The sequence below is a fragment of the Limanda limanda genome, chromosome 15 (genome assembly GCF_963576545.1).
Source record: "Limanda limanda chromosome 15, fLimLim1.1, whole genome shotgun sequence".
Classification (NCBI taxonomy): domain Eukaryota; kingdom Metazoa; phylum Chordata; class Actinopteri; order Pleuronectiformes; family Pleuronectidae; genus Limanda; species Limanda limanda.
In genome coordinates, this window is record NC_083650.1 from 5,117,066 (window position 1) to 5,126,467 (window position 9,402).

Sequence of the window (9,402 nt, forward strand, 5' to 3'; positions counted from 1 at the left end):
TATTATTATTATAGTTGTTGTAATCATCATCACTCGGATAAATGTGTGAGTAAATGTGTTGGTAGCCAAATAACTGTGATGAGCAGCATTTTGAACAGCATGTAGGTATATATGATATTTATAAGCTATTACCATTAATCATGTTCTAACACAGGTTACTGTATTTTAATGTTGTACTGAATCACAACATTGACTTATATTCAAAGCTGAATTAAGAACTAATGAACCCAAAGATATTTTATTTATAATGATCTAAGAGAGAAGCAGAATATGTTTAAGTTTTAGAGATTTGAGCCAATGCATATTTAGCATTTTATTGCTGTTTTACAATGAACCAATTACCAAAATTGTTACGTTTTGACAATAACTGACTGCTCACATAAGCACAAAATGAATAATGCATGAAGATGTCCAAATAGTGACTGTTTGAGTGCTCCTCACATTGCCCCGGGCCTCCAGACATGGGGGTGTACGCCCCCCTTGGTGGCAACAAAACGTGGTTTGGGCGCCTGAACTGAGTTGGACTTGACTGGGGGCAAAGAGGCCAGGATACTGAGCTCAGGGGCACTCTGGAACTGCTTGGCTGCCTGGAGCCCAGTGCTGTAGGCTACTGGAGTGTAAGGTGTAGGGACTGCACAGGGCACATGGTTTGCAACAGGGGTGGCTGAGAATCTTGGGAGACTGGGAAGTCCAACTGGTTGCGAGTGAGGTGGAATTTGAGCTGGGGCAGCGGCTGGTGCTCGGGTAAAGAGAGGAGCAGGAGGTGGGGAGGTCATGCCGGAGTAAACCAATCGTTCACCAAGGGTAGTGGAGGAGCGGGGTGCAATGACTTTGGGTGCCAGGGAGGGAGCTGACATGGGTGTGGGTGTGGAGAATCGCTTGATCTCATAGACACGCGCTGTTTTGAGGGGAACCTGCTTAGGCGAGGTCAATGAGCTGCCAACCATTGTTGTTGAGTAATCGCCCTGCTGTTGCCTCTGGGCCTGGTAAGAAGGCATGGCTGATAGATTGGCAACACTGCCCCCATAGTTAAACATGGCAGAGTTGAGCTGATACGGCTGCCTTCTCATGAAATCCAGAGTTTGGATGCCATCTCTTTGGGAGCCTGTTCTACCCCGGCTGTCTGGCTTGCTTTCATCCCTCTGAGGCCCTGTGGGTATGCTGGGGCCCAGGAGTGGGTTGTACCCAATGGGAGGGGGGGCACGGACATTCGGGGAATATTTCCACTGAGATGGATGGGAACAATTGAGGGAAGGGTCAAGGGGTCGGGATGCATTGTGGAAGGTCACTTCCTGCTGGTAAGGGGTCTCTAGTGGGGTGTCAACGACATACATACCCATGCGGCTCTGCCTGCGGGCAAATAGCTCTGCCCCCTTACCTCCTGATTTAAGAATCTGTGGGACTTCTTGGAGGACCCGAGGCTTGGGTGCCACTGGAGGAGGTAGCCTGCCCGTGCCAGCCTCAGCACTTGTGTCTTCCTCTTCGGCATCATAAATATCCTCAGTTGGTTGTTGGCCATATTTGTGTCGGGTGAACCTGTCATCCAGGTTCTGCACCATAGACAACAGCTCAGGATTTGGGGAGTGCTTTTTGACTTCTGGCACATTGAACATAGGTTTGTTGTTGCTACTACGACGCCGAGACTCGAGTAAGATTCCTGTGCGACCTGTTGCACCAGGAACAGGGGTTGGAGCTATTGCTTCTGGCTGGTTGACCACTGCTACTTGAGCTACAGGGGCCATTGAGAATAGGGGTGGAGTGAACTGAGCAACTGGTACTTGATGTGGAGGCCCCTGGGTAAATGGAACAGCTGGACCAAGAATTTGGTGTACTGGAGGAACAGGGGCTGAAACCATCAACGCTTGGGGAGCTGGTGGTATGGAAGGCATCGACAGAGGGGGAATAGTTGCAAAAGAAGCCTGATGAAATGTAGGGACTGGTGCAGACTGCATTGTCTCTACGGAGGAAGAGAAGGCTGAGGGATGAAAATTAACTTGACCCTCTGGCTTTGGAGCAAAGTTCCCGTGATGTACAGAGGATGGTGGGGACATCATTGTTGGAGGACCAGGAGAGAATAGTTGTGATGATGCCGGTGTAACATTAAAGGCTCGTTCAGGGGCCGTGGAGAATGGCTGTGGCACAACAGCTGCTGAGGCAGGACGTTGATATGTCTTTGTGATTGGTGGTCGGAACGTCACAGGGGCAGTCGCAGATCGGATGCTGATGAAGCCAGGAGTGAAAGGACGGGCCGTTCTGTTGAGAACATTACTAGCAGGTATATCTGGTAATGGTGTTTCAGCTGGTGGTGCAGGACTTGTCAGGATAGTTATCGAGGCAGTGGCAGGTTTGTGTGCCACAGGTGGAGGTGACATCACCATGCTAGCTGCACTAACTGACGAGTAGGATACCTCCCCGTTGGCCACCCGATGGACGCCAACAGCAACTTGTCCTGCAGCCTGGAACACTTCTTGTTGTGTGGGTGCAGGTCCTGGTGGTATGATCTGCTGAGGCTGAAGATTTGATTGCATCTGGGCCTGCATCTCTTGATGCATCTGGTACATCTGAGCCTGGTCTTGAAACTGTGGAGGAGCAAGAGGCTGTGCTGCGTCCAGCTTCTTTGCATGCTCAGCCGCTCTCTTTCTCTGTTGCTCAAACAATTGAGCACCCTTGCCTGCAGTGTCATTCAACCCTGGACTCGGAGCATCCTCTACCCCATCTCCACGACCTTCAGTGCCTGCAGTTGCCCTCTTCTCCAGCATATCCAAGTAGTCACTATCCCAAGTTGTGTCAGGAACTGCTGAGAAGCCATCTTCGTCAACATCTGATTCACTCCCTAAGAATGCCCCATCCTCTTCTTGTGAGTCCTGAAACCTGTCCTCATCCACACTGCCAAAGCTGGTGAGAGTATACTTCTTAGAGCGTTGTCGTCTCTTCTTGAACATCAGTACGCCCTTGGAGTGAGGGTTGGGAGCATCAGTCAGAAGGGATGCAATTGTTCGACACTTGGTTTTGGCTTCTTTTACTTGTTTGTCTTGCCCAGTGTCTCCTCGGTTCAGTTCTGCAGGGTAAGAAAACCATAGATATTAGGTTTACTTGCATATTAACAAATATCAGCATTACCGCAAGGTCAGAGAAGTCTGAATTTACAGCTTTAACCTTTAAACCAAGAACTGTCTTGTGCTTGAGCATGTAAATCTGTCCTGACCCCCATGCCTTCAACAGGTATTCAACTCATATCTTGCTGCAGGAGCACTTGCAGGAAAATTCCAAACAAGCTTTCGGCTTCTCACATTATCTAGGGTGTGGGTTAAATGTGCACATTGTCAGGCTTATGTTCTCTGACATCTAGCTTAACTGAAAATATTTGCAGGCTAGTGGAAAGTTGCATGTTGTAGGTTACTGGAAGGAGAACTTCAAAGGGCAGCCACAACATATCCTTCAACCTGTTGTGGTATTAAGGAGATTATCATAGGCATCCTAACTCTGTTACGCAAATAAGGACTGCCACTTGAAGAGAGATCTTAATTTGGTTCCTAAGTAGGACATTAGAATATTCAAACGGCACTCAGTGATGGCAAGGGGGATTTACAAGAGTACATTTACGAGAGCCTGTTGACTTTGTGTGGCCTATCATCAATGATGGACAAGATCACAAAAGAATACTTGGTCAGTGCCAGTATTTGTTGCTGCATCACAATAATGTTAACATTTCTGAACTCTCTTCAAACAGTAAGACATGACTTTCCAGGCTTATGTAGTAAGCAATATGAAATACCAACTTGCTCAACTCAATTGAGGCACTTCTCTCTATGTTCGTGCATTTGACAGAAACATAGCGACAAATTTGTGATGTTATTTGTGAGGAGAGCCAAGCTGTCAAATTGAATGTTAAAAAATATATCATGCTTTAGCTCTTTCGTAATTAATTTATAAAATAGCAAGACAAAAAACCAACACGAGAAACGATTAGGGGGAGTCGAAAGTGGCGGGGGAACTGGGAGTGTTTCTGCTTTGCCACTTGACACCTAAACGCAGCTGTGGATGTTTTTCAGTGCTGCTAGGTGGATCACTGGGGTTTTTAACCCACATAGCCTGAGGTAGATTTAATAAACCATACCAGGTCCTCAGCTTTACTTACTGGCTTGCTTTGCCTTTTCCACGTAGGTTGTTGTGAGCTCCTCGTCAAGGGGTTTACTCAGAGGACCCACCATAGGCACTAGTTGGCTGCGGGAGCTCAGCATCATAGCCTCCTTTGCCCTCTCAGGGGACACCAGGGGCACGTTGGACGGCTCTAGGAAGCCACTGTCCTCCTCTTGCCCTCCGTCCCGTGGCCCCTGGTCATCTGCTGAGGAGATGATGGAGGAGGTCTCAGTGGATGTTTGGGAGGACCACAATCCAGGAACAGGAGGCTGGTAAATCACCTCCCTCCTCGCCACCCCCGGTAGCCCACCTCCTCCATTACCGTCCAACAAAGGGGGGTAAGTGTGTGCATCTGGAGCACTGTCGTAGCCGCTCATCTCTGATGTCTCCCCCCCCTCAGCAGAGGTTCTTCCTGTCGGTTTGCCGGCGTTGGAGTTGCTGGGGCTGCGGCGTTTCTGCCGGCGCTGCCTCGCATAGCCCGCCACATCTGCATCACTGTCAGTCTCACCATAGTAGGCCTCACTACCAGGTGGAGATGTCAGGCCACTGGTGAGGGAGGAGCGGCTGCGGTGGATCTCCCGGACAGATGCATGGTGGAGGTGGGAGGGGGACATAGCACGCAGAGCAGCCCGGTACTCTTTGTCTATACGGGGAGATGGGGCGCGGGTCACAAGCACCACAGACTGAAAGCCAGCCGGCACCCTGCAAACAGATAGAGGGTTTACAATGTAGTTGTATATTAGTAGTAAAATACTGCATGTTTTGAGTCAGACTTGTGCCTGAGATTAATTCATTCATTTTTCTTCCTGACCTTTTGACCCGGATGTGTAATATCCCATTGGAGCTGTCGATGAGGTTCATGGCCTGGGCGTGAGACAGTGATCCACATGGCTCCTCATTGATGGACACCAGCTCGTCACCCTCCCGTAGATCCGCCCTGCACGCCTTACTGCGCTTACGCACCTGTACAAGCACGGGAAGGCAAAGTTTCAAACTGTCTCATAGGCAGAAAGTTACACATATGGTGAGTCTTAATGTTCACTATGAAAAATGTGTTCTGTTGTCTTTTGGGCAAGTCCAAGACAACTCTCAAGTTCTTCAAGAGACGTCTAAGTCTCTCATGTCTCAACGACATATTTCAGATTTCAAGTCATGTCTCCAGGCCTTGAGGACAAGCCTAGGCCCAATGGGTTGTGTGTCCTTCACAGCTGAATGCTGATCAAAGGTGTTTTACATACTACCAATACCAAAACCCTTCAATACACTGGGGTGAATAAAGTATGTTTCTATTAAGGCTTGATGCTGCTGTATTTATACTTATATTTTATATTTTATCATATCAAAGTGTGAAGGTTTCATGTTTTTACTTGCAAGTTTCAAATCCTATCAAAAATAGGATTCAAGGCTCGATATTGTCAAGTTTCAGAGCGATAAGTCTGACATCTATTGCTCAGATATGGAGAGTTAGAGGCAGATCATGCAAACATCAACACTTTACCTCCCCACAGTTTTATTTGATCATTTCCCTTAGCATTGTCTTCTGTAACTGCTGCAGTAGAAGATAAAAACCTGATCGAGTGGTGCTTTATGATAGTGATTGACAGGGAGCAGATTTTGTCCTGACAGCTTGATCTTGCTGTGGACACACGCCACATATTGCAGCTCAAGTAGGGCACTCATGCACTAAACAGGGAACTGCCAGCCAGCGGCCATCTTCATTTGCTGCTCTGCTATTTGTGCCAGAGGTCTGTCAGGAGCACAGCGTCTGTGTTAGCCACGTCAACAAGTCCTCTAAAAAACATTGAAAGCAGGTGTTGTGTTGATTCCACTCAATGAAGGGATTTTCATTGTATGTTGTGTTTCTAGAGAGAAGAAAGAGTTTTGACTTTGTTTGGCCGAATAACTTTTATTTCCAGCTATTCTGCTTTCCCTGTAATGAAATCCCCACTTCCCCATTTAGCTAATCCTTTCAAAGTGGCCTGTGCCGGCCGGTGGTCCAGGATGTCAGCTATTTATTCAGTCAATCACCTTGTGGTTACAACAAGTCATAACTGTAATAATACCCTTACATGCTTGCATACACACACATACACACACACACACATGGCATCGGCCGACACAAAAATACACAAACTCGTATAAATAAACACACACACACTGACACAGTGGCTCTGTCAGTGGAGCCCTGAACTGCTCCACCTGTTAGGGACGGTATATAGTTTAAGACCTGACAAGATCACGCCTTCCTGCTCGCAGGGGTGAAGGAGCACGTTGTTTCGAATGCTCGGACAGAAACAGCTGTCCACTGCCGTGAAGGTGATTCGTGTCCTGTGGCTCTCTGTGTACGTGCCACAGCGTTCTCCAGAAGTCAACTACATGTAGGATTAACATTTTATAGAGGGAACTTTCTGTTGATGAGGAGCTGGCTACTGTTTTTCTGGAGGCAGTCTTAAATGTAAAATTTGCGCGCTCTATGGCACATTTAATTGTTTGATTAATAAATTAAAATTAGCCTCTTAGCCAGTTAATATTCTCCCTTGTCCAGTAAATGGGAAACTAAGCAGAAACTTTTCATTTACCGAAAATGTATTAGTAGATGAATATCTTGAATGTTTATAATGTATAGATAAGTTTTTATTCTTGAAAATCTTCAACAATACAAAACTTGTCAGGCAGAATGTTTTAAATACAAAAATAGACCTGAAAAATACCAAATATATTATAACACTCTACAACAATATACAATAATATTGTAAAGTGTGAGGGGGGGAACCTAAAACTTTAAAGGCCAAAGACGCAAACTTTAGGGCCATTTTTTTATGATTACTCAACTACTAAACAATATCAAGCACAACAGAGGTTTTTAAATCAGGATTTACTCGCCTTATGAATCTACATTTTATGGACTGAAACGTCCATGTACAGAAATAGTGTATGAAGTCGATTTTTGAGCGCTGGGCTGAAACACACACCTTGGCCCACCCCGTGACCCGCTGCTTCTCAACCAAATATAGCTACCTGGAAAAGTAGTTCTGCCCAGTCGACAATTACTAAAAAGTGTGTGTGTGTGTGTGTGTGTATGTGCATTCACGTGTGAATAATGTGTGGGTGCACCTGAACTAGTATATTGAGAAATAAGATCTCTCTGTGAAAAGGTTTGATGAGCATTGTGAACGTAATTAAATTAAATCTTTGTGTACAAATGAAAGTAGTCTGTACCTCTCACAAAGCCGGAGCCTTTGATTTGAGTTTAGCCTGAAACAAGAGGTTTTCATGACATGACTTGCTCACCTGTGTGTTTCTACTGTTGTAATAGTGAATCTCAGGGAACCTTCAGCTTAAAAATGACACCTGTAGTGATATGCACAAGTTCAGTGGTGCAAATCAGGTCGCGGTCATGGTTGATAGGTGTAAAGTAACCATAAGCCCCTCATGATATGGACAGTAGCACACCCAACCTGCATATTTAACCACACAATGCACTTCTTGTAAATCTCTAATTTCACGAGCTATTTGTGTGTAAATCTCAAATTTCACTATGGATTTGGGCTTTATCCAGTTAAATAGGTTAAGCAGCAATAATTAGCAGATATTGCAACAGCGTCCTCTTACATTCCCAACTGAAGTTGAAGTTTAAAGTTCATCCAATCAATCATCAGGGCGCTCCTGCGTTAAGTTCTCAAACCAGATCATGACTCATATTCAGGCCGCAGACCAACCGGTGTAGTCGCCCAATATTCCATTTCAACATTGTTCACAGCTCCTTAAATCTCCTACCTTAATATATCTCAGCTGATGTATCACTTCTCCTGAACGAGACTGAATCTAAAGCAGCGTTTGACTTTTTGCTTCCAGCTCAGCAAACCATGAACGGTCTGATTCGGTGCAACCTGCTGCTGTGTCTTACCTTCGCCACCTGAAGTGGTTTCTGATGCTCCGCGCCTCCCTGGAGACGAAACCCCCATGGCGCACCCCCGGATAAGGAAATTATCACTTCCTCTGCAACCATTGTTGTCCTCTGTCTTTTTTCAAAAAGTGTTTCTTCTCAATCTTGCTTATTTTCAGTTCCTCTTTGGTTTCTGTGTGTTTTTTGTCTGGGGGCCCTTCAGTGCTCTGGCCCCATGGTCACCGATCAGGGCCCCCTCTGGTTGTCCTGCTCTTTGCCTGCCACGCTGCCCGGCTGCAGACTTCTGGTTCTGAGTGCAGCTCCGAGGCCGACGCTCACACCTGAACACACCCACACTCACACCCTCACACACACACATACACACACACACACTGCTGTGCACCCACCCCTACCCGCAGTGGGCCAACGATCACAGCCAAGGGGAGAGAGAGAGGGGGGGTGGAAGGAGAGAGAAATATGATGGCACTGAAGGGAGGGGGGGGGACTGTGTCTGCTTACACTGAGGAATGTCTGCCCCAAAAGAGCGAGGGGAGGGTCCAGCCGAACACTTGTCCTGTCACTCAGACCTGTGCCACCGGGTTGCTGATAGCTCCTCCAAAAATAGGATCCCGGCGGCACCTCTGCTGCTGTGCTGCTCCTCTTTGGATCGAGGGGGGGGGCTTAACATCCAGAACATCCTAATCACACTGTTTCATCTGTCTGAGGTCAATACTAACCTTATGTCGGGTCACAACCACGCACATGCAGGGCTGGGACTTCACCTCGATGGCATAGTTCAATTACCTTCAGAAATCATTTGATCCTCTCCATGTGGACAATGCCCTTTGTTCTGGTTTGTCTCTAACGCCCGAGGCTGTGTCGTGCCAGCTCCTCTGGGTCCGGAGACATTCTAGCCTGTCATCGTAGAGACCTCCGGGTAAATACTTACTCAAGCTCTGGATGAACAGTCTGTATCTATTCGAAATATGCCCCAAGTCAGAATTTCACAGTGTTGATTGAAACGAAGAATACCTTGAAACGATAGTCGAGTACTGCAGACTTGGATTGAAATGACACATTCAAATACCAGAAAAACTAGAATGGACCTTAGTTAGAGTGCAAACCTCCACTAATGACCAAGCCCTGAAGTTTAATAAAGCTGCAGCAAATTGTCCCACACTCATTCATATCAGTTCCATAAATAAGCCAGATTTTCTTCATTGAGATCCTTCAATCAATCCCTGAGAAATTGGTGAGACTATCAAATGTCTTGCAACGTGAAAGAAAGTGTGGATTTGTGCTAAAATGTAATGGCTTCTTTCTTTGCCCATGTTTCTCCCTTCCACCAAGTTTCAGTTTAGTTTTTGCATAATCCT

At 46.5% G+C, this 9,402-nt stretch overlaps 1 protein-coding gene across 1 annotated transcript; it reads right to left on the reverse strand.

The window, feature by feature from the left end:
- Positions 1–437: 437 nt before the first annotated feature.
- synpo2la (synaptopodin 2-like a) lies at positions 438–8,149 on the reverse strand. The gene is made up of 4 exons (XM_061087852.1): positions 8,048–8,149; positions 4,952–5,103; positions 4,139–4,842; positions 438–3,058 (listed from the first exon to the last, which is right to left on the reverse strand). The coding sequence occupies exons 1-4, from the start codon at positions 8,147–8,149 to the stop codon at positions 438–440; spliced, it is 3,579 nt and encodes a 1,192-aa protein (XP_060943835.1).
- Between the last annotated feature and the right edge of the window lie 1,253 nt (positions 8,150–9,402).

Excerpts from the sequence above, each read along its gene's own strand:
- synpo2la (XM_061087852.1), bottom strand. The coding sequence starts at position 8,149 with ATGGTTGCAGAGGAAGTGATAATTTCCTTATCCGGGGGTGCGCCATGG. Across the intron at positions 5,104-8,047 it reads AACCACTTCAGGTGGCGAAG|GTGCGTAAGCGCAGTAAGGC; the intron begins GTAAGACACAGC and ends GTGCTTGTACAG. Across the intron at positions 4,843-4,951 it reads TTACACATCCGGGTCAAAAG|GGTGCCGGCTGGCTTTCAGT; the intron begins GTCAGGAAGAAA and ends ATCTGTTTGCAG.